A 26,168-nucleotide genomic window follows, 5' to 3' on the forward strand; every position below is an offset into this window, starting at 1 on the left:
TGTTGTCTAGGGTGGTCTTGAACTCCCGGCCTCAAGTGATCTGCCTGCCTCAGCCTCCCAAAGTGCTTGGATTATAGGCATGAGCTACCGCGCCCCACTAAAGTTAATCATTTTAACCATTTTAAAGTGTGCGATTCAGTGGTTTTTATATATTCAAATGTGGTGCAACCAACATCATTACACATTCTAGAACATTTTTATCATCTCTTCAAAGAAGGCCCCTACCATTAAGTAGTCGTTCTCTATTTGCCCCTTCCCTCAGGTCCTGGCAACCATTTGTTAACTTTCTGTCTCTATGGATTTGCCTGATTCTAGACATTTCATGTAAAAGGAATCCTACAATATGTGGTCTTTAGTGACTGGCTTGTTTGACTTAGGATAATATTTTCAAGTTCATCCATGTTATAGTATGCATCAGTAATTCATTCCTTTTTATTGCAGAATAGTATTCCATTTTATGGCTATACCACATTTTGTTTATCCATTCATTAGTTGATAAATATTTGTGTCATTTCCACATTTTGACTGTCATGAACAATGCTGCTGTGAACATTCATGTACAAGTTTTTGTATAGATAGATGTTTTCATTTCTCTTGGGTCTGTCTATAGATAGGAGTGGAATTACTGGGTCGTATGGTAACTATATTTAACTTTTTAAGAAACTGCCAAACTGCTTTCCATGATGGCTGTACCATTTTTTCATTTTTACCAGCAGTGTATGAGGGTTCTGATTTTTTCACATTTTTTGTCAGTACCTATCTGTCTTTTTTTTTTTTTTTTTTTTTTTTTTTTGAGTCAGAGTCTAGCTCTGTCACCCAGGTTGGAGTGCAGTGGCACGATCTCAGCTCACTGCAACCTCCACCTCCTGGGTTCACGCTGTTCTCTTGCCTCAACCTCCCGAGCAGCTGGGACTACAGGCGTCTGCCACCACACCTGGCTAATTTTTTGTATTTTTAGTAGAGACAGGGTTTCACCATGCTAGCCAGGATGGTCTCGATCTCCTGACCTTGTGATCCACCCGCCTCGGCGTCCCAAAGTGCTGGGATTACAGGCGTGAGCCCCTGTGCCTGGCCTCTGTCTGTCTTTTTAATAAAGCCATCCTAGTGGGTATGAATTGGTATTTCTTGTGATTTTTAGTTAATTTCTCTGATGACTAATGATAATGAGCATCCTTTCATGTGATTACTAGACAGTAGTATTAATATATCTTTGGAGAAATGCCTATTCAAGGCTTTTGTGAACTTTTTTTTTTTTTTTTTTTTTTTTTTTTTGAGACGGAGTCTCGCGCTGTCACCCAGGCTGGAGTGCAGTGGCCGGATCTTAGCTCACTGCAAGCTCCGCCTCCCGGGTTCACGCCATTCTCCTGCCTCAGCCTCCCGAGTAGCTGGGACTACAGGCATCCGCCACCTCGCCCGGCTAGTTTTTTGTATTTTTTTTTTAGTAGAGACGGGGTTTCACCATGTTAACCAGGATGGTCTCGATCTCCTGACCTCGTGATCCGCCCGTCTCGGCCTCCCAAAGTGCTGGGATTACAGGCTTGAGCCACCGCGCCCGGCCGTGAACTTTTTATGATAAAAAAATTAAATAAAGATTATATATCATGTACAACATGTTGTTTTGAAATATGTATACATTGGCTAATTTGAGCTTATTAATATATGCATTAACTTTTTTTGGTGAGAACACTTAAAATCTGTTTTCTTAGTGATTTTCAAGAATGTAATACATTGTTAATAATTTTTCTCGCTTTAAAATTGGGTTATTAGGCTGGGCAGGCGCAGTGGCTCATGCCTGTAGTCCCAGCACTTTGCGAAGCTGAGGAGGGCCGATCATTTGAGGTCAGGAGTTCGAGACCAGGCTGGGCAACATGGTGAAACCCCCATCTCTACTAAAAATATAAAAATTAGCTGGTGTGATGGTGCATGCCTGTAATCCCAGCTGCTCAGGAGGCTGAGGCGGGAGAATTGTTTGAACTCAGGAGGGGGAGGTTGCAGTGAGCTGAGATCATGCACCTGTACTACAGCCTGAGTGACAGAGCGAGACTCTGTCTCAAATAAATAAGTAAATAAATAAAATAAAATAAAATTGGGTTATTTGTCATCTTATTCTTGAATTGTAAGAGTTCTTTATATATCCTGGATATAAGTCTTTTATCAGATATTTGATTTGCAAAAATTTTCTCCCACTCTGTGTGTTGGCTTCACATTCTTGGTAGTGTTACTTGATGCACAAGTATTTTAATTTTGATAAAAGCCAATTTATTTTTCTTTGTTGCTCATGCTTTGGTGTCATATTTTAACAACTATTGTGTAGCCCAGGGTCACAGAGGTATACTTATGTTTTTTTCTAAGAACTTTATAATCTTCACTCTTACATTTAGGTCTTTGATCCATTTTGAGTTAATTTTGTATATCGTGTGAGGTAACAGCCTAACAGCTTCATTGTTTTTGCATGTGCATATCTAGTTGCCTGAGCACTATTTGTTGAAAAGACTTGTTTCCCCATTGAATGGTCTTGGCACTCTTGTCAAAAATTAATTGGGCATAGTTGTATGGGTTGTTTTTGTTTTTTTCTTCTGGACTCTCAGTTCTATTCCATTTTGCTATATGTCTATCCTGTGTCAATACCATATTGTCTTAATTACTGTAGCTTTGTAGAAGTTTTGAAATTAGGAAGTGTGAACCTTCCAACTTTTTTTCTTTTATAGAATTGTTTTGGCTATTTAATGTCCCTTGAATTTTTATATAAATTTTAGGAACAACTTCTCAATTTCTGCAAAGAAGTCAGCTGTGATTTTAATAAGAATTATGTTGAATCTGTAGGCTAATCTGAGGAGTATTACCGTCTTAATATTAAATATTTTTGTCCATGAACATGGAATGTCTTTTTATTTTTTTTTAGATCTTTATTTCAACAATTCTTTAAAAAATTTATTTGTAAGTATTCTATTTGTTTTTAATCACTGTTTTTTAAGTGTTAATAAAATTATGGAAATGATTTGAAGAAAGGTTTGTCAAAATGTAGGAAAGCCTTTGTATTTATGATTTTCTTTTTTTAAGGGATGGGGTCTCATTCTGTCATCCTGGCTGCTGGGAGTGTGGTGGCATGAGCATGAATCACTGCAGTCTTGAACTCATGGGCTAAAGCAATCCTCCTGCCTCAGCCTCCTGAGTAGCTGGGACTACTCAGTGTTTACAGGTGCATAACACCATACCCAGCTAATTTAAAAAGAAAAAAAAACATTGTAGGGACGGGTTCTTGTTCTGTTGCCCAGGCTGATCTTGAACTCTTGGCCTCAAGTGATCCTCTCATCTCATTCTTCCAAAGTGCTGGGAATACAGGCATGAGCCTCCAGGCCTAGCTGAGCTTTTGTATTTAAACACAAGATTATGCATGTGTTAAGGGAAAGAAACCTAGCATATGATAAAATCTGTAAAATATTAGAATCAGTCATAGAATTAAAGGTGCAGTAAACCATAAAGAACGTCTAGTGAATTTTACTTAGATATTTATACTGGATGGTAAGCTGCTTAAGGGCATTGACTATACGTTGCATTTTTGTAACACCTGGCACAAGTGCTTTGTATTTGAAAGGTTCTTGATATTTGTTGAATGAATGAGTAAATGAATGAATCCTACATCCAGAAAAGAAGGAAGGAAGGGTTTTGGAAGTTTGAGGACTGTGCTCTAGTTATATGCAACCATGTAGCAGGTTTCAGTTGGAATAATAATAATTGCATTAAAATAACTACAAATGGGGAACTAGGCCTTTAAAGACTTGGGGCCGGGGTGGTGGCTAACACCTGTAATCCTAGCACTTTGGGAGGCTGAGGTGGGTGGATCACTTGAGGTCAGCAGCATAAGACCAACACGATGAAACCATCTCTACTAAAAATACAAAAAAATTAGCTGGGTGTGGTGGTGCATGCCTGTAATCCCAGCTATTCGGGAGGTTGAGGCAGGAGAATCGCTTGAACTCTGGAGGGGGAGGTTGCAGCAAAACGAGATCGTGCCACTGTACTCTAGCCTGGGAGACACAGCAAGACTGTCTCAACAAAAAAAAAAAAAAAAAAAAAAAGGATTGGAACTATTTAATCTGTAAAGACAAGAATTTAGATAAATAAGATGAAAATTGTGTATTTGTTCTGTGTCTCTCTCTTTTTTTTTTGACAGAGTGTCACTCTGTCATCTGGAGTGCAGTGGAGTGAGTGGGGCGCAGTGGTGCCATCTCGGCTCACTGCAGCCTCCGCCTCCCAGGTTCAAATGATTCTCCTGCCTCAGCCTCCTGAGCAGCTGGGACTATAGGCGCATGGCACCACACCTGGCTACTTTTTTGAATTTTTAGTAGAGACAGCGTTTCACCATGTTGGCCAGGCTGGAATCGAATTCCTGACCTCAAGTAATCCGCCTGCCTCGGCCTCCCAAAGTGCTGGGATTACAGATGTGAGCCACCACACCCGACACTTGAAAATCAAGGTGGATTTGTTCTCTAAATCCAGAATACTTGAATCAGAAAGTTCTCTTGGAGCTTGAAAGACGCAGCTTTAGGGCAAAATGTGTAACTGTGTAATATAGTGAGCTAAAGTTCTGATAGGGAACTTTATTTTATTTTATTTTATTTATTTATTTATTTTTTTGAGACGGAGTCTCGCTCTGTCGCCCGGGCTGGAGTGCAGTAGCCGGATCTCAGCTCACTGCAAGCTCCGCCTCCCGGGTTTAGGCCATTCTCCTGCCTCAGCCTCCCGAGTAGCTGGGACTACAGGCGCCCGCCAACTCACCCGGCTAGTTTTTTGTATTTTTTTTAGTAGAGACAGGGTTTCACCGTGTTAGCCAGGATGGTCTCGATCTCCTGACCTCGTGATCCACCCGTCTCGGCCTCCCAAAGTGCTGGGATTACAGGCTTGAGCCACCGCGCCCGGCCAGGGAACTTTATATCTCTGATATGTTACAGATTGAAATAACAGACTCTAGAATGGTTAAATTAAGAGATAATAGGACTGTCATGAATAATTGCAAAAGCTAGAAATATGACCTTAGTCTTATGACATAGAAAACACCTAGTGTCTTTATCCTACATGAGAAAACATAATTTTTCCCAGCAGGACTTTCTCCCCCTTCCCTATGTTTGGGAGGATTATTTTTGCAGGTGGGACTTAATTAAAAATCGTCTTCAAAAGCCTGTGCCCCACAGAACAGAATGTAACAAGTTAACATGAGGTGATTATAGAATTTGAAATAGGCCGGGCGGGATGGCTCACACCTGTAATCCCAGCTCTTTGGGAGGCTGAGGTGGACAGATCATGGGAGGCCAGGAGCTGGAGACCAGCCTGGCCAACACGGCAAAAAGTCGTCTCTACTAAAAATACAAAAATTAATCAGGCATGTTTTGGCCCATGCCTGTAATCCCAGCACTTTGGGAGGCCAACGCAGGATAATTGTTTGAGCTCAGGAGTTTGAGACCAGTCTGGGCAATATAGTGAGACCCCATCTCTACAAAAAATAAAAAAATTAGCTGGGCATGGTGGCATATGCCTGTAGTCCCAACTACTCAGGAGGCTTAGGCGGGAGGATCCCCTGAGGCCAGGATGTCTAGGCTGAGTGAGCTATGATTGTACCACTGCACTCTAGCCTGGGTGACAGAGTAAGACCCTGTCTCAAAAATAAAATTTATTTTGGTGATGGATGCACAACTGTGACTCTGCTGAAAGCCATTGAATTGTGTGCTTTAAGTAGGTAAATTGTATGATATGTGAATTATATTTCCATAAAATATATATATATATGCACATATATATATTCATACACATAAATGTACTGGAAGAGTTTAAAAAGATGGCAAGTGTTGTCAAAACAGAATAGAATTTATGTTTTCCTTTATTTTTTATTTTTTGAGATGGAGTCTCGCTCTGTTGCCAGGCTGGAGTACAGTGGCGTGATCTCAGTTCACTGCAACTTCTGCCTCCCGGGTTCAAGCGATTCTCCTGCGTCAGCCTCCCGAGTAACTGGGACTACAGGCAGATGCCACCACGCCCAGCTAATTTTTTTTTTTTTTTTTGAGACGGAGTCTCGCTTTGTCACCCAGGCTGGAGTGCAGTGGCCGGATCTCAGCTCACTGCAAGCTCCGCCTCCCGGGTTTACGCCATTCTCCTGCCTCAGCCTCCCGAGTAGCTGGGACTACAGGCGCCCACCACTTCGCCCGGCTAGTTTTTTTTTTGTATTTTTAGTAGAGACGGGGTTTCACCATATTAGCCAGGATGGTCTCGATCTCCTGACCTCGTGATCCGCCCGTCTCGGCCTCCCAAAGTGCTGGGATTACAGGCTTGAGCCACCGCGCCCGGCCTAATTTTTTTTTTTGTTTGTATTTTTAGTAGAGATGGGGTTTCACTATGTTGGCCAGGATGGTCTTGATCCCCTGACCTCGTGATCCACCTGCCTTCGGCCTCCCAAAGTGCTGGGATTACTGGCGTGAGCCATCGCGCCCAGCCCAATTTTTTTTTTTTTTAATTGTGTGGGGCTGTCTCATAAAAGTAACTTTCTTCACGCATTGCTGGTGGGAATGTAAAATGGTGCAGCTGTTGTGAAAAACAGGTGGTTCCCCCAAAAAAGTTAAACGTAGAATTATATGATCCAGCAATTCCACTCATAGGTATACACCGCAAAGAACTGAAAGCAGGGACTCTAAAAAAGATACTTGTGCACTAATGTTCCTAGCAGCATTGTTTACAATAGCCAAAAGATGGAAACAACCCAGGTGTCTATCAACAGATGAATGGATAAATTCCAAAGTGTGGTGTATAAGTACAAGGGAATGTTATTCACCCTTAAAAGAGAATGAAATTCTGTTACATGCCACAGTGTGAATGACCCTTGAAAACACATGCAAAGTGAAATAAGCCAGACAGAAAAGGACAAATATTATATGATTCCATTTACATCAGGGAACTAGATACATGAACTACTTAGAATAGGCAGAGAAAGAAAGTAGAATATTGATTACCAGGAGCTGAGGGTAGGGGAGGAATAGGAAGCTATAGTTAAATGGGTACAGAGTTTGTTTGGAGTAATGAAAAAGTTCTGGAAATGAATAATGGTAATAGTTGCACAGTGTCATGCATAAATTTATTGCCACTGAATTGTGCACTTAAAAATAGTTAAAATGGTAAAATTTTATGTATAATTTACTGCAATTAAAAAAGGCGTTCAAAAAACTAGAAATTTTTAAGAGTAAGATGCACTACTTTTTTTTTGTAAAGTTAGTGAGACGTAATTGTGTGGTGGTATGTGGAAAGGAGAATATTTTCATTTTTGCATTTAAAAGAATACAGTGTTTTAGTTGTCTGTCATTTGTGGTTTTCTTCTTTCTGTTTTCAGAGAGTGTGAGTTTCTGTTACTTTCTATGTGGGACCTAGAATCTTTAGCTTTAGATGTAAATGAGATGACCTAAATACCGCTGACTATATTACATCTTTGATCATCAAAGACTAGATTTTGATAAGCCAGACTAGACTACAGATGACTTTGTGAAAAATTCATGAGGCATAGACATATTAATCTTGTTTAGACTGGATTTTTTTTTTTTAGACGGAGTCTCACTCTGTTGCCCAGGCTGGAATGCAGTGGTGTGATCTTGGTTCACTGTAACCTCCACCTCCCAGGTTCAAGCAGTTCTCCTGCCTCAGCCTCCCGAGTAGCTGGGATTACAGGTGTCCACCACCACGCCTGGCTAATTTTTGTATTTTTAGTAGAGACAAGATTTTGCCATGTTGGCCAGGCTGGTCTTGAACTCCTGACCTCACATGATCTGCCTGCCTCAGCCTCCCAAAGTGCTGAGATTACAGGCGTGAGCCACCATGCCCGGCCTCGATTGGAAATTTTTTTGACTTTTAATATGCTTGGTTGATTGATTTTGTTGATTTCTGGAAAGCAAATGTTTGTATTTAATAGTAGCAATAGGATTGCAGTTTTCTAATAAATGTCACAGAATTATGGCAGTGAGCCAGGAAGAAGAAAAGCTGTATTAGTGAAATAAGACATACTTCTATAGCTATGGAAACTGTAAACCCCTACTAAGTCTCATAAAGGTATTCTCTTCATATTTGTATTATTAATTAGACATTGATAGGGGTTCATAAGGACCCTAGATAACTGCTAGATTAACTCTAGGTGTGATTGTATTCATCAAAAGGCCTGGTTAAAAGGTACTGTTAGGTAGTGTAGTTTTTGTTTTGTGTGAACATTAAAGTGCTTATTTTTCTTTCTTTCTTTCTTTCTTTTTTTTTTTTTTTGAGACACAGTCTCGCTCTGTAGCCCAGGCTAGAGTGCAGTGGCATGATCTCGGCTCACTGCAACCTCTGCCTCCGGGTTCAAGTGATTCTTCTGCCTCGGCCTCCTGAGTAGCTGAAATTACCACCTGGCTAATTTTTTGTATTTTTTTAGTAGAGACGGAGTTTCACCATGTTGACCAGGTTGGTCTTGAACTCCCAACCCTCAGGTAATCCGCCCACATCGGCCTCCCAAAGTGCTAGGATTACAGGCATGAGCCACCATGCCCGGCCTATTTTTCTTCAATTTCACTTCTTTTTTTTGAAATGGAGTCTCACTCTATTGCCCAGGCTGTACTGCAGTGGTGTGATCTCTGCTCTGTGTAACTTCCACCCCGCTTTGTTTAATCAGTTCTCCTGCCTCACCTCCTGAGTAGCTGGGATTATAGGCGCTGCCACTATGCTGGGCTAATTCTTGTATTTTTAGTAGAGATGGGGTTTTGCCATGTTGGCCAGGCTGGTCTTGAACTCCTGACCTCAAGTGATCTGCCCACCTCGGGCTCCTAAAGTGTTGGGATTACAGGCGTGAGCCACTGTGCCCACCCTAATTTCATTTCTTATGATCCTCAACTACTAAAGCATTTTCTATTTGAAAGAATAACACTAGATTATTGCCACAGCTGACAATTTATTTGAGAACAAATGAGAGAATAGGAATATGACTCTGTTTATTAAAGTTAATCTTAACCAGTACGTTTGTTTACTGGTAAAATGCATATTAGCTGTGCGCAGATAGATTTTATGAATAAATTATTTTAGTTATAAATTAGGCACTTTGGCAATTTATAGTGCTTTCTTTTTTTTTTTTTTGAGACGCAGTTTCACTCTATTGCCCACGCTGGAGTGCAGTGGCACGATTCCGGCTTACTGCAACCTCTACCTCCCAGGTTCAGGCGATTCTTCTGCCTCAGCCCCCTGAGTAGCTGGAATTACAGGTGCACACCACTACACCTGGCCCGTTTTTGTGTTTTTAGTAAACACCGGTTTCACCATGTTGGCCAGGCTGGTCTCCAACTGCTGACCTCGTGATCCACCTGCCCCTGCTTCCCAAAGTACTGGAATTCCAGGCGTGAGCCACTGTACCTGGTTGCGTGATTAGTGCTTTCACCAAGTAATAATTTCCTGATAGATAACCTGACTAGCATATTAGCTTAATATCTTTTCTAATTATAAAAACCAACTAACTCCTGAGAATACTTAAGGTCTGTAATCAGGATTGCCTATATTTGGTGAAATTAATGGGCTGTTGGGGTGCCAAGCTTCAAAAGAGAGATGATTGCTAATCCTAAAAATATAAAGGTAACTTACAGCCAGAAAGATAGCTACTGAGTAATTGTGTTCTCATCACACTTATTTACTTGTGTGTAAATTTAAAAGTGCATTTCCCCTCAAATTTAGATATGTCTTGTTCTGTTATTTTTCTCACTAGAAAGTACTTCTTCAAATTGCTAGGCTACTTACCAGAATCATCAACTACTAACTAGTAAAGAAACAAAGTGTGTTTTGGAATCTCCCATATCAAATATATTTAGAAGTGAAATTTAGCAATCATTTATTGTATGACTGAAATGAAACAGAAAAAGTAGACTATGAGAGGTGGATTCTTTTGGAAAAATCATGTTAGGTTGGAACCTATAATATTCCCTAGAAGAGAAAACCCATCCATGTTGAAATGCCAGATTAGAGGGAAGTTTATGAAGAAAAGACCATGTAGAATGATTTGAATATTTACCACTGTCTAGTTTTGGAGCAAAGAAAGACCAGGGCATTACATGCAGGGTCCTTCTTGGTGTTGGACCCTCCCCTTTTCCTACTTCTTTTTTTTTGAAATGGAGTTTCACTGTTATTGCCCAGGCTGGAGTGCAATGGCGCAATCTCGGCTCACCGCAACCTCCGCCTCCTGGGTTCGAGTGATTCTCCTGCCTCAGCCTCCCGAGTAGCTGGGATTACAGGCATGCGCCACCACGCCTGGCTAATTTTGTATTTTTGGTAGAGACAGGGTTTCTCCATGTTGGTCAGGCGGGTCTTGAACTCCCAACCTCAGGTGACCCACCCGCTGTGGCCTCCCAAAGTGCTGGGATTACAGGTGTGAGCCACCATGCCCAGCCTCCTACTTCTTTTTTAGTAGCCCGTTGTTTGTCTAACTTGTCTATCAATTGGATATTTCAGAGATCACGGATTTTAGTAAACATAGCTCTTCGTAACAGAATTGGATGGTGTGTCCTATGAGAAAAATACCGTTTTAGCAATCCAAATGTGGATGTGCTATATATAAGACAGATAATCTTTAAATGACAATGAAACCTCAACTCAGAAACTCAAAGGATAAAATTTGATAAAAGTAAGAGGGCAAAAAAAAAAATTTAGCGGTGAAAACAGCTGAGAATAGAGTAGAAAGCAATAGCCTTAAGTTTTGTATTTGACTAAGGTTGAATAGACACTTCAAGTTGCAGTGTCTACCTCAGGATGACTCTTGAATTCTCAACCGAGGAATTTAATAAAAGAGAAATTCTCATTTTTTTGCTAGGCAACAGGAAGTTGTTTTTCTTGAAATATAAGTTATTTATAATTTCGTTTCTCATTATTCCTCCTCTGTATCTTTTTTTCTTTCATCACAGATGACTCATTGACACCTCAGGCATCTAAACAGTTCCTTAAGCTGGGCACAGTGGCTGACACCGGTAATCCCAGCACTTTGGGAGGCCAAGGTGGGAGGATTGCTTGAGTCCAGGAGTTTGAGACCAGTTTGGGCAACATAGCAAGACCAACTCCCCCTCCCCAACTGTCTCTACAAAAACTTTAAAAAAACTAGTCCAAGTACATGCCTGTAGACTTAGCTACTTAGGAGACTGATAAAGGAGAATTGCATGACCCCAGGAGTTCAAGGTTACAGTGAACTATGATTGCATGACTGCACTCCAGCTTGGGCAACAGAGTGAGACCCTGTCTCAAATAATAAAAATAAATAAATAAAAAGCTCTCCTTTTTGGCACTTGTAGGTTGTCTGAGTACAGACGTTAATGAGTCCTGAGTACCAAGTGACTAAAAACTCTAATATTGTAAATGGATTGGTAAATTGACAAATCTTGTTTTAGACAATTTTGCTATGGTATGCAACAAAGTAGTTTCCAAATAATTTCAGGTTAGGATATTTAAAATGCTATTTAAAAAACTGTATTAGTCAAAGTTCAGGATTTTTTGTGTAAAGGTGATTTAAAGTGTAAGGCAGTTCTAGTTCTTCTTTGTATTTGTATTGTTAAAATAAGACTCAGTTGAATTCAGTTTGTAAATACTGGAAAATTGTTATTCGTAGCTACTTTGTCTCAGACGAGATGATTATAAGGAGAAAATTAATTCTGAAGTGGTTTAAACCAAATCATGTTTTAAATTTAGTGTTATATAGATTTCAGGTTGTGTTCTATATCTTTTTTGGCTTTCCCCTCCCTCAGCCTAACAGTTTAGTTGTTCAGGATAGGGAGATTTGTCCCATGTAATTATTTTTCAGTTTTGCTGAACATATTTTTTAAATGGCTACCTTTCTTTGGTACAGTGTCGTGGGATTCCCCGCCCCATCTGGGGTAGAGTGTTGCAGGATTAGAGACAAAGGGGAATCTTTCAGGTCTTCTAACTCAAATCACTAGAAATTTAGGCACGATCTGGACCTTAATGTGTGAGAGGCTGTATCATTTTATTTCCCAAATTGTATTTTCTTTTTTCTTGAGACTGAGTTTCACTCTGTTGCCCAAGCTGGAATGCAGCGGCGTAATCTCGGCTCACTGCAACCTTCGTCTTCTGGGTTCAAGCGATTCTCCTGCCTCAGCCTCCCTAGTAGCTGAGATTACAGGTGCATGCATGCCACCATGCCCAGCTAATTTTTGTATTTTTAATAGAGATGGGGTCTTGCCGTGTTGACCAGGCTGGTCGCAAACTCCTGACCTCAGGTGATATGCCTGCTTTGGCCTCCCAAAGTGCTGGGATTACAGGCATGAGCCACTGTGCCTGGCCACAAATTGTATTTTCTCTAACCTTCTAGTTCATATGAAAAAATTATTGAAGAGTCTCCCCCTCCCCCCCAGTTTTCTTACTCTGAGGATGAAGATGAAGGGGAAAGCTTTAGATAGTTGGTTTTTCAGGCTGGCCACCATGGAAAAATTATTTGCTGTTTTATGAAATATGCAATTCAGTTAAGTTGGAGGAAGCTGTTTAGTAAGGGGAAAAGTACAGAATTTCTAGTCAGGAAACATAATCAAATATCTGTTTTAAACTTTGCTAGTTTTATTTCTTTTCCTCTTTTTATCCTCATTTCCTTTTTATCTAACAAGGTTATCGTGAAGCTTCTATGAACAATTTTTTACATTATGCTAGTGCCTTTAAACATTGTTTGATTATGAATCTCTAACTTGCTCTGAATATTTTGAGAAAAAAGTTGAATCTTTGTTTGAAGGAAAAAGTTGGTTTTTCAGGGTAAGCAAATCTTTTTGGGTGTTCAAGATATTTTTAACAAAAAATTTTTCAAAAATTGAAAGTTGGCACAGTAGCTCACACCTGTAATTTCAGCACTTTATGGGGCCAAGGCAGATGACTTAAGGCCAGAAGTTCAAGACCAGAGTGGCAACATAACAAGACCCCTTCCTACGCAGCCCAGGAGTTTGAGGCTGCAGTGAGCTTCGATTGTGCCACTGCATTTCATTCTGGATGACAGAATGAGACCTTGTCTTGATTTAAAAAAAAAATCACAAAAATTTTTTCCAAAGCTATAAAAACTTTAAGCTTTATTGTTTCTCTTTTTCCATGATATTTAGTGGCTCTTTTAGGTTTAGTTGTAACTCCTACCAATAATCCTTAAAAGGAAAATGATAATTACTTTCTTTTTTTTTTTTTTTTGAGAAGGAGTCTCACTCTGTCACCCCGGCTGGAGTGCAGTGGCGCGATCTCAGCTCATCGCAACCTCTGCCTCCTGAGTTCAAGCGATTCTCCTGCCTCAGCCTCCCAAGTAGCTGGGATTACAGGTGCCCACCACCACGCCTGGCTAATTTTTGTATTTTTAATAGAGACAGGTTTCACGATGTTGGCCAGGCTGATCTCAAACTCCTGACCTCAAGTGATACACCCGCCTTGGCCTCCTAGAGTGCTGGGATTACAGGTGTGAGCCACCATGCTCAGTGGTAATTACTTTTTAGAGGATGATACATGGTACTTAGTTTCCATGTTTTTTTTTCAGTTAGAAATTATTATAGTCTCTAAAATCTTGTGAACATGGGAACAGATTGTGAGGAGAAAAATAAATAAATAAAAGCTTGTGGTTATTTCAAACTCTTATGATCTCAAATCTTGACTAAAACGTGTGCTTTACAGGGATTAAGATTAAAGTGAAGCTTTTTTTTCCCTCATAATATTTCTAACTTAAATTTTTAAGGGGCATTAATCTTATGAAATTGATAGTTTTCTCATCTTTTGATTACTCCCCTTAATTCATGCTTCTGAAAAATGCATTCTAACTAAAAATATAAGAATGCTTATTAATCATAAAATGTGGCCGGGCGTGGTGGCTCAAGCCTGTAATCCCAGCACTTTGGGAGGCTGAGGCGGGCGGATCACAAGGTCAGGAGATCGAGACCACAGTGAAACCCCGTCTCTACTAAAAATACAAAAAATTAGCCGGGCGCGGTGGCGGGCGCCTGTAGTCCCAGCTACTCAGGAGGCTGAGGCAGGAGAATGGCGGGAACCCGGGAGGCGGAGCTTGCAGTGAGCCGAGATGGTGCCACTGCACTCCAGCCTGGGCAACAGCGTGAGACTCCGTCTCAAAAAAAAAAAAAAAAAAAAAAAAAAAAAAAAAAAAATCATAAAATGTACTGGTACTTTTTTAGTGTAGAACTAAGGGATTTAGATATATCCTTTAAATGCAAATAATATATTTAATCATTAAATGGAATAAGCTGCTTTCAGAGTATAGTAGGGTTTATTCTTGGGAGTTTGAAGTTGAGCACAGAGGCGTGGATATAAGAATGGATTCACATCTATTTTCTGTCTGGGTGCTTTAGGAATTTAATCCTTTTTAAAACTGGAACTATTGGGAATTTTATTTTTTTTATGAGGAATCATGAAAATCCCAGGTTTAACTACATATTTTTTTCTAGTTAGTTGCATTATGTGTCAAAAATGAATAAACTAGTTTTAGGTTTCCTGTGTGTTTTGAATATTTTATATATATACATGCTCTTACTATGAATACATAAATTAGCCAACAGATACTAGTCAGAATTTTATTTTGATTGGTCAACTTTTAAAACTGTGAGTTTTACTGAGTTTCTGTCTTTATCTTTCTAGATGTTATAGTGAAATGTCTTAGGAGGGAAACTGAAATGAAGTGGTGTCTGCCGAATGAGTAACTTTACTTGTGGTATTGCAGCACAGTTACTTCTTTTTTAAAAACAATTTTTTAAAATTTTAAGACAGGGTCTCACTCTGTCACCCAGGCTGCAGCCTCCACCTCCTAGGCTCAAGCAGTGCTCCCACCTCAGCCTTCCAAGTTGCTGGGACCACAGGTGTGCATCACCAGGCCCAGCTAATTTTTTTTTTTTGTTCGTTTGTTTGTTTTAACTAGAGACAGTGTCTCCCTAGGTTGCCCAGGCTTGTGTCGAACTTCTGGGCTCAAGGGATCCTCCTGCCTCAGCTTCCCAAAATGCTGGGATTACAGGCAGGAGCCACCGTGCCTGGCCTAGTTACATTTTTAACAAAGTAATTTTGAGAACACAGGTAAAAAGGATGTGATCCGAAAACTGTTTGGTGTGTAGAATGGGGAGAGAAAAAGGAAGCAAATTAAATTGAAGGAGGAAATACGGTAAATTGAATTTTGGAGTTTATTATTGGAAGAAAACATGCCATTTTGTGCAGTATAAAAATATAAGCTTATCAGAATTTTTAAATATTAAAGTTTGTATTTTAACCCATTTTCATATTAGAGCCATTTTTTTCCAGATCCTGTTTTCAGCTGTAGCTATTAATGGGGTGAATTTACTCCAAGCTCCCTGGTTGTTCATTAACCTATTAGTGCTTGACTACTTTAATAGGTTCAGGAAAATCTGCTTGTTAGTTGAAACTGCTCAGAGCTGGAATTGAAACTATTCTGCAGTCCTTCCTTATCTGTGGGGAATATGTCCTAGGACCCTCTAGTGGATGCCTGAAACCGAGCATAGTACCAAACACTATATATACAGTCATGCGTAACTTAACGATGGGATATGTTCTGAGAAATGAGTCATTAGGTAGTTTCATCATGCATACATCATAGAGTGTACTTACACAAACCTACGTGGGATAGTCTGCTACATACCTAGGCTGTATGATTTAGCCTGTTGCTCCTAGGCTACAAATCTGTACGACATGTTACTGGACTAAATACTGTAGGCAATTGTAACACAATAGTAAGTATTTGTGTATCTGAACAGAGGAGGCAACACATGGCATGACATCACTAGGAGATAGGAATTTTTCATCTTCTTTATAATTTTATGGGACCAGTGTTGTATATTAATTATAATTTATAAGTCTTTATATACCTTTTATATGGAAAACCAAATGTCCCAGCACCATTGCTGAGTATCATCCATTTTCCCTACTTGATCCACAATGTCAATAGTAAGTGCCATATAGCAGGTTTCTGTATATTCTGTATTATAATCTTATGGGACCACTGTCATATATGTGATCTATCCTTGACTGAAACATATGTGGCACATGACTATACTATGTTTTTTCCTATACATACATACCTATGATAAAGCTTAATTTATAAATAAGGCACAGTAGGAGATTAATAATAATAACTATTGTATTGTCAGGGTTCTCTAGAGAGACAGAACTAATAGGATAGATGTATATATCTACAGGGGAGTTTATTAAGGAGTATTGACTCACACAGTCACAAGGTGAGGTCCCACAATAGGCCATCTGCAAGCTGAGGAGCAAGGAAGCCAGTCCGAATCCCAAAGCTGAAGAACTTGGAGTCTGACGTTCGAGGGCAGGAAACATCAAGCATAGGAGAGAGATGTAGACTGGGAGACTAAACCAGTTTAGTCTTTTCACATTCTTCTGCCCGCTTTTATTCTGGCTGTGCTGGCAGCTGATTAGATCGTACCCACTCAGATTGAGGGTAGGTCTGCCTTTCCCAGTCCACTGACTCAAATGTTAATCTCCTTTGGCAACACCTTCACAGACACACCCAGGAACAATACTTTGCATCCTTCAATCAAGTTGACACTCAATATTAACCATCACAACTATTAATAACTAGAACAATAAAGCAACATACTATAATAAAAGTTATGTGAATGTGGTCTCTCAAAATAGCTTACTGTTCTGTATTCTCCCTTCGTATAATGATGTAAGATGATAGAATGCCGATGTGATGATACTAAGTGAGGTGAATCACATAGGCATTGTGACACAGCATTAGGCTACTATTGACCTTCTGTATTCCCAAGTCTGTGTCAGTCATTTCAGGGGATCCCTTGTCGAAATCTTCCTTTAGGCTCATGGGTTTCTGGTGCAACATGTTGCTGTCAGTGAAGGGAAAGGGGGTAGCTATGAAAGATTCGGTAAACCATGTTTTCTGTTCATGTCTTTCACCTACAAATTTAATGCCTTTTAAATCTTAACTAAGCACTTATCTTGCTCTGGCTGTAAGTTTTGCCGTTTGAGGTGTGGCAGCAAAATTAGCATGAATAATTTCTTTTTCATTCTTTCACAGTTTTACAGATAGAAGACTCATTCTTCCCATAGATCTTAGCAGCCTCAGCATACGATTTTTTTCTTTCCTTATTAAGAAGTTTCACCTTTTCACTTAAATGAAGCTTCACTTTGGCATATCCAAATTGCCAAATGTCACTACTCTTCCACTTTGGGGCCATTGTTAAGTAAAATAAGGGTTACTTGAATACAAACACTGTGATACTTTGACAGTTAATCTGGTAATCCATATGGTTACTAAGTGACTAAAGATAGATAGTGTGTATAGCATGGATACACTGGATAAAGGGATGATTCTTGTCCTGGTTGGGATGGAGCTTGACTCTCAGGTCAACAGAAAATTTCATCATGCTACTTAGAATGGTGTTGTATTTAAAATGTATAAGTTATTTAAATTGGAATTTTTCATTTAATATTTTCTGACCTTGGTTGACCATGGGTAACTGAAACCATGGAAAGCAAAACCATGGATAATGGAGGACTACTGTATTTACCAAATGTGTTGATTGCATTTTGAGAAAAATTACTTGTAACTTTAATGGGCTGACTTAATATGTTATGATAACAGGATTATTTAGATTATAAGAGACTGGGCAGGTAGATATTACACTAGTCTTGTACTTTGCTCATAATTTTATAGAGCACTTTGATGTATATTACTTCATTTAATCTTTTTGACATCTGAGAGATATATATTCTCATAGATAATAATACCCAAACTTCCAGATGATTAAGAGACTTGCCCAATTTGACACTGTTAGTCATTAGAAGAGCTAGTCTTAAGAAAAAAGGGCTGGGTGCAGTGACTCACACCTGTAACCTGAGCACTTTGGGAGGCCAAGGCGGGTGGATCACAAGGTCAGGAGTTCAAGACTATGCTGGCCAACATAGTGAAACCCCATCTCTACTAAAAATACAAAAATTAACCGGGTGTGGTGGCACGTGCCTGTAATCGCAGCTACTCAGGAGGCTGAGGCAGGAGAATTGCTTGAACCTGGGAGGCAGAGGTTGCAGTAAGCCGAGATGGTGCCATTGCACTCCAGCCTGGGCGACAGAGTGAGACTGTCTCAAAAAAAAAAAAAAAAAGAAAAGAAAAAAGAAAAAGTATTCTGACTTCAATCCATTTTTTTTCTCTAACTGCAGCCAAGATAATTTATTTACTGAGTATTTTCAGCTATAATGGTAAAAGACATAAATGTGATTTCTTCTCTAATTGAGCTTACTTCATAGTCCAGGAGTCAGACTAGTAAATAATCAATTAAAAACAATGTGTTAGGTGCTCTGAAAGGGAAAGTATAGTTTGATGAGGTGGGAAATAGAGGCCCGGGGATCAGGAAGGGCTTTTGATAGGAGATGAACTTGCTTTCAAAATCAGTCCTGAAGTCATAAAAATTAGTCAGGTAAAGATTAAAGGGCTATGTTGGAGGAAGAGTGTTCCAGGCAGAGGAGAGAATACCATGTTAGAAGTTTTGGAGGTAAACGAGAGCTTGGTGTATTGAAGAACTGAAAGAAATTCAATGTGGCTGGATTTTAGAGCTAGAGAAGAGGGAAGGGGAGGGAAAAGGAGGGAAAGGAAGCAGCTATGAAAGATTTGGTAAACCAAAAGCTGGATATGATAAGGTCCTAAATTAGTGACAACTGGGAAAAGAAAAAGAGTACTGCAGGTAGCACAGACTAAATAAATGTGTTAGAAATATTTTAGCCAACAAGTTATATTTGATATGGTTATTATATATATATGTATATATATATGTATATATAGTGATTTTCTTGCACAGTAAAGGGCACGTTATCCTAAAAGTTGAAAGTAGGTTAACAGTGCACTGTTCATCATGGTGAACTCTGGATATCAGTTTTGACTATCATTTTCTTTTGCTGTCATTCCTAGTCTGATAATGAGTTCAGTTTGGGATATGTTGAAATTGAGCTGCTTATGGGATATTGAACACCTGCTATGTAACAAGCACTAAGCTATATGCTGGGGCTACAAAAAGTAAAGAAAATAAAGTCCTTTTCCTCACCAGTTCATATTCTGGTGGTTGGAAACAGACATTAAACAAATGATTATAAAAATGTCAGGGTAGGCTGGGCATGATGGCTCACGCCTGTAATCCCAGCACTTTGGGAGGCCGAGGTGGGTGGGTCACCTGAGGTCAGGAGCTCGAGACCAGCCTGGCCAACATGGTGAAACCCCGTCTCTACTAAAAATACAAAAATTAGCCACATGCAATGGTGTACGCCTGTAATCCCAGCTGCTTGGGAGGCTGAGGCAGGAGAATCACTTGAACCTGGGAGGTACAGGTTGCAGTGAGCCAAGATGGTGCCACTGTACTCCAGTCTGGGCTCTGGGTGACAGAGTGAGAATCTGTCTCAAAAAAAAAAAAAAAAAAAAAAAAAAAAAAAAAAAAAAGTCAGGGTATGGGAATTGGCCAGTCCATAGAAACAGAAAGTAAATTAGTGGTTGCCAGGGATTCAAGGAATTGGGGTGGAGAATGACTGCTAATGGGGATGGCTTTTTTGAGGTGATGAAAATGTTCTGGAATTAGGTAGTAGTAATGACTACACAACTTTGGGCTATACTAGAACCCACTGAATCGTGTACTTTAAAAGGGTGGAACTTTATGTTATGTGAATTATATCTCAAAAAATGTTGGGAGTTGGCCAGGCGCAGTGGCTCACACCTGCAGTGCCAGCACTTTGGGAGGCCAAGGCGGGAGGATCACCTGAGGTCAGGAGTTCGAGACCAGCCTGGCCAATATGGTGAAACCCTGTCTCTACTAAAAATACAAAAAACTAGCCAGGCGTGGTGGCGTGTGCCTGTAATCCCGGTGGCACGTGCCTGTAATCCCAGCTGCTTGGGAGGCTGAGGCAGGAGAATTGCTTGAACCCAGGAGGTGAATATTGCAGTGAGCCAAGATGGTGCCACTGCACTCCAGCCTGGGTGACCGAGCGAGACTCAGTCTCAAAAAGAATTTAAAAATTGGGAGTGAAAAAAATAAAGCAAGGTTCGGAGGGATAAGAAAATGATGGGGGCACTATTTTGTAGAGCATGATCATAGTGATTTTTGAGTCTAATTTGAACAGACACCTAAAGGAATCGAAAGGGTAAGCAATGGAGATATATGTGGAAAGAGTTTTCCAGGTGGAGGAAAGGCGAGTACAAAGACATCGAGGCTGTGAAAGTGCTTGGCGTGTTCAAGAAGTAGCAATAAAGGCAGTATACCTGGAGCAGAGTGGAAAAGCAGAAGAGTTGTAGAAGAGATAGGGAGAGAGATATTAAAGTGCTAGATCATGTAAGGACTTTGGGTTTTATGCTGAGATGGGTGCTGAGGAGCGATGTCATCTGCATTACATTTTTAATGAATACTGGCTACAGTGTAGATAATAAAGTGTAAGAATGAAAAAGGAAATCAATTAGGAGGCAATTGAAGTAGTTCAGGTGAGATGATTAGATCAGGATTGTAGTAGTGGAGGTTGTTAAGAAGTGGCGGAATTCTAGATTAGAAAAGTGAGAAAGAAAAAGACAGGATTCATTTCTCTGGGAAAAAAACAAGGTATTTCAGGTACATGAAGAGAGGAGTAGACTAAAGAGAAGCCAACAAAGGAAGAAAATAAACAGGAATTCCTGAAAGCAGGAGTAGTCAATTGTGTCAGTAATTGGAAATAAATCAATTAGGAGTTTATTGATAACTGAGCAATTTGAATGGAGAGTGGTTGGAACAGAAGCCAAGTAGTAGTTGGCTGAGCAATAAATGTGAATAGAGGAAGTGGAGGCAGCTAGGAAGACAACTATAGTACTAAGTAAGAATAGTTGGGAGGGGAAGAAGAGAGTGGAAACTAGAAAGGCATATATAAGAATAGGAATCTTGTGGAATGAGGGAGTTGAAAGGACAGGAATTATTAGTAGAGGAAAGTTTTGGAGGAACAATGAAGAAAAAGGGATCTAGTACATATGGTTGCTTCTTTTCTTGAGCCCGGAGAGGTAAGGATAATTTTTATCTGGGAAAGGAAGTATGAGAAATTTATGTCCTATAAATTTGCTGTGGAGAAATAGACAGTCATTTGCCAAGAATGATAGATACAGGATAGTAGCCTTAAGAGAATCATCATGAGGAATTGGGGAGTAAAGCTGATGAGGAATACTTTGGGAAAAAAAAAAAAAAGGCTCCTGAGCTACTTTGAGGAAGATCTTGAATTCGTAGTGGCACTGGTCCACAATTTTGATTTTTCTCTGAAAACTTAGAAGCTGTGGTGCAGGAATGTTGAAGATGAGTGCTTAGGGTCATTCAGGATTGGGTATGATTAACAGGATGAATATGATAGAAAAATAAAAGGGATGGGATAAAGGAATTCTTCAAGACATATCTCAGGCTTCGTCTTTTCCTTGAAGTGTCCCCCATTGGTCTTTTCTCTTTTAATTTTGTACTTTTCTCTGCTATTGCTGCCTTATGTTTAGTCCATTAGAATTTACGCACACACATACACATACACACACACACTCTTAAGCACTTAAATTTTTTTTAAATATGGAAAACCACAAAACAAGGACAAATCACATGCAGTCCTGCCATATCTAGGTATGACCACTGTTAATATGTTGGTGATTATTCTTTCAGACATCTGTATATATTTATACATATCTACTTATTTATACATTTCTGCATAAGTGGGATTATACATCTGTTTTATTTGCCTACTGTTATTAAATATATATATAATTTGTGATGGCTGCAAAATATTACATGGTAATTTATTTGTTTATTTTTGAGACAGAGTCTCTCTCTGTTGCCCAGGCTGGAGTGCAGTGGCGCAATCACGGCTAACTGTAGCCTTGACCTCCTGGGCTCAAGTGATTCTCCAACCTAGGCCTCTCAAGTGCCTGGGACTATAGATGTGCACCACCATGCTCGGCTACTATTTTTTAAAAAAATTTTTGTAGAGGCCGGGCACGGTGGCTCACGCCTGTAATCCCAGCACTTTGGGAGGCCGAGGCGGGCGGATCACGAGGTCAGGAGATCGAGACCATCCTGGCTAACATAGTGAAACCTTGTCTCTACTAAAAATACAAAAAAAAATCAGACAGGTGTTGTGGTGGATGCCTGTAGTCCCAGCTACTCAGGAGGCTGAGGCAGGAGAATGGAGTGAACCTGGGAGGCGGAGCTTGCAGTGAGTCGAGATCGCACCACTGCACTCCAGCTTGGGCAACAGAGCGAGCCTCCGTCTCAAAAAAAAAAAAAAAAAAAAAAAAAAATTTTTGTAGAGACCAGATCTTGCTATGTTGCCAGGGCCGGTCTCAGACTCCTGGGTTCAAGTGATCCTCTTGCCTCAGCCTCCCAAAGTTCTAGGATTACAGGTGTGAGCTACCATGCCAACCAACGTGGTTTAAATAACAAAATTTAATTAGCCAATCCTTTGGTGATGGACTATTATTTCATTTTATTTTTTAACTGTTATAAGTCATTGTAATGAATATAGTACAAATGATTTCCCCCTGTACTGGTATGAGTACTGTTCTAAATACTTAAATTTGTCTTTTATTTCTAAATTTCTTCTGCTGTCATGTTTCAAGGTGAATCCTTCAGACTTGCATTCTTTTAGCTTTCTCTTGAGAATGGATCCAAATGATTAAGACTGCCTGCATATTATTAGATAAGACCACCCCCAAACCATCTTGTAATCTATAGTGTTGAGGTTAAGTGCATAGGCTTTGGAGTCAGAACAGATTGGATTCAAATCTTTGCTCTGCTACTTCATTTAGTTGCATAGCTTTAAACTTCAGTTTTCCAGTCTATTAAATAAAGAACATTGAAAGCATAAGGCTTTTTTTCATTGGGAGAATTCTATAACTGAGATGAAATAATCATTATTTAAAATTTTTCTAGCTAATTAAAATCCTTCATGCTACAGTTTAATGTTATTTTCCTTGTCTAGATTAAGGGAAAGTAGATAAATCTTGGTTATTATATTTTTAATTATTTTTATTTTATTTATTTATTTATTTATTTTGAGATGGAGTTTCACTCTTGTTGCCCAGGCTGGAGTGCAACAGCATGATCTCGGCTCATTGCAACCTCCGCCTCCTGGGTTCAAACGATTCTCCTGTCTCAGCCTCCTGAGTAGCTGGGATTACAGGCATGCACCACCATGCCTGGCTAATTTTTTGTGTTTTAGTAGAGATGAGGTTTCTCCATGTTGGTCAGGCTGGTCTCGAACTCCCAACCTCAGGTGATCTGCCACTTCAGCCTCCTAAAGTGCTGGGATTACAGGTGTGAGCCACCATGCCCAGACTGTGTGTGTGTGTGTGTGTGTGTGTGTGTGTGAGAGAGAGAGACAGGCTCTCACTCTCAAAATCTATGAGAAAAGATTTTCCAGCCCAGGCTGGAGTGCAGTGGCACGATCTTGGCTCACTGCAGCCTCAACCTACTGGGCTTAAGCAATCCCACCTCAGCCTCCCAAGTAGTTGGGACTACAGGCGTGCAACACCATGCTCAGCTCATTTTTTTGTTTTTTTGTTTTTTTTAGTAGAGATGAGGTTTTGCCACATTGCCCAGGTTAGTCTTGAACTCCTGAGCTCAAGCAATCCACCCACCTCAGCCTCACAAAGTGCTGGGATTATAGGCATGCACCACTGCCCCTGGCCTTGGTTAACTTTTGTTTAACAAACCTTCATAAATGAAATCCTATGTTCCTATTATAAATCATGTTTATGTATTAAATAAATATGTATTATTATAAATCATGTTACATGTATTCAAAGAATATTTAATGATAGAAGAAAATATTCATGATTGTATGTTATATTTTTTAAAGAAACATATAAAATTATAATCCTAGTTTTATTTTTTAATAAAACAGGCCCATAGAAAATAGACTAAAATGTTAGAATGGTGATCTATGGGAATTGAGATTTGAAGTGACTTTTTATTTTCTTTCTTATACTTTTAAAAAATTTCTGAATTTTTATGATATATCCCCTTTATATCTCCCTTAAATCCTTTTTACATCCTTTTTGTCCATCACTTTTGTAACCTAAATAAAGTGTGCCAATATTAACATAGGAGTCTTCAGATAGAACATTATAACTGAAACTTTTATGATTCTCTTAATTTTTTCTCATAGATTTTAATTTGCAGTGTTTATATTTATGGCAGCCCTCTAAATCTTCTTCAGGTGTTTCATTTATATCATGCATTGTTGGAGTTAAAATAGAACATATCAGCCAGGCACGGTGTTTCATGCCTGTAATCTCAGCACTTTGGGAGGTGGGCAGATCACTTAAACTCAGGAGTTTGAGACTAGCCTGGGCAATAAAGTAAGACCCTGTCTCTAAAAAAAATAAAAATAAAAAAATTAGCCCGGCATGATCGTGTATACCTATGGTCCCAGCTACTCAGGAGGCTGAGGTGGGAGGATGGCTTGAGCCTGAGAGGCAGAGGTTGCAGTGAGCTGAGATTACACCACTGCACTCTAGCCTGGGCGCCAGAGTCTGACCCTATCTCAAAACAAACAAAAAACACCATAGAACATATTTCTGTATTGAGGTCTGATTCTGTGATGTGTGTACAGTTCTAGGATTATCATTTCCTTTGTATATATACTAAATTTAAAAACTTGAGATTTGAACAATTTCCTTGTCAGTATTATCATATGCAGCAGCTTTTGGTGGTGGAGAGACCTAACAGTTAAAATTTTCCAACAACATTAATTTTTAGCTATATTATACTTAATTATATAATTAATTTTAGTAGCTAATATTTGTTTTAATTCTTTCTAATAGCCTAGGTCAGTGGATTCTTGGATTATTGCATTTAATCCTCAGAACAACCATATAAAGTCTAGATAGCCTCATTACTCCTATTTTACAGAAAGGAAAACAGACCAAAAGTAACTTGTCCAGGGGCACATAGTAGCAAGCAGCAGAGCTGGGATTTAAATGGAGGCAATTTGGTACCAGGACCACGTGCACACACAGACTCTGTGCTTCCTACTATAATAAATTTGTTTCTCTTGATTGGGTGAAGTTTGCTGAAATAATGTATATTTAAAGGATCTAGCACTGCACTTCGTACCTTGTAGATGCTCAATTGAATTTTCTTTTGTAATGGGTAGAGTGATCCCATTGAATTAGGTGGCATATTCCACCTGGTGGTCAAATAAGGAATTCTTATATAGGTAAACTCGGGTCTGGGGTTTGTTGTACAGATTATTTCATCATCAAGGTACTAAGCCTAGTATTCAATAGTTATTTTTTCCTGACCCTCTCCCTCCTACCCTCTACCCCCAAGTAGGCCCCAGTGTCTGTTCCCCTCTTTGTGTCCATGAGTAGGGGTTCTTTTTAAAAATTTTTTTATTGTGATGAACTGCACAATAAATCAATCATTTTAAAGAAAATCCTGTTGTGCAACCACTACCTCTATCTAGCTATCTGGTTCAAAGCCATTTTTGTCATTCCCAGAAGAAAAATCCTGTGTCCATCTTCATCCTCCTGTGCCCGCCATGAGCCCAACTTATGGCATCCACCAATCTGTGTTCTGTTGCTATGGATTTGCCTATTCTGGATTTATATGTGACCTCTTATGTTTGGCTTCTTTCCCTTAGTATAATATTTTTGAGATTTATCCACCTTGTAGCATGTACTTCATTTATTCTTGTGGGGGAGTACTGTTCCATTCTATGGATACTACGATTTGTGTTACCCATTCATCCACTGATGGACATTTGTGTTTTTTCTACCTTTTGGCCATTGTTAATAGTGTTGCTGTTCATATGCTATAGCGTGTGTGTGCATGTATTTGTTTGACTACCAACTTTTAATTATTTTAAGTATAAGAAGTTTTTTTTAAAGGAAAATGGCCTTTATTGGATGTTTAAAAATTCTATAAAAATATTAAAAAAGAAAATGGAGGCCGAGCGCGGTGGCTGATGCCTGTAATCCCAACACTTTGGGAGGCCAAGACAGGTGGATCACTTGAGTTCAGGAGTTTAAGATCTGCTTGGCCAACATGGTGAAACCCCATCTCTACTAAAAGTACAAAAATTAGCTAGGCATGGTGGTGGGCACTTGTAATTCTAGCTACTTGGGGGCTGAGGTAGGAGAA

The 26,168-nt window shown here is 39.5% G+C and overlaps 1 protein-coding gene across 5 annotated transcripts in view; it reads left to right on the top strand.

Moving 5' to 3' along the window:
• Window positions 1-26,168, top strand: part of NFAT5 (nuclear factor of activated T cells 5) — a 142,101-nt gene that overhangs the window by 16,075 nt on the left and 99,858 nt on the right. For 2 of the 5 annotated variants that reach the window (XM_050773307.1, XM_050773308.1), the window contains exon 3: window positions 10,941-11,030. The exons of 2 other annotated variants lie outside the window; for them this stretch is intronic. In XM_050773307.1, coding sequence (XP_050629264.1) covers window positions 10,941-11,030 — 90 coding nt within the window. The remainder of the gene's footprint in view (window positions 1-10,940; window positions 11,031-26,168) is intronic. One more of the 5 variants, XM_050773309.1, reaches the window with a different exon arrangement.

Source organism: Macaca thibetana, chromosome 20 (genome assembly GCF_024542745.1).
Source record: "Macaca thibetana thibetana isolate TM-01 chromosome 20, ASM2454274v1, whole genome shotgun sequence".
Classification (NCBI taxonomy): domain Eukaryota; kingdom Metazoa; phylum Chordata; class Mammalia; order Primates; family Cercopithecidae; genus Macaca; species Macaca thibetana.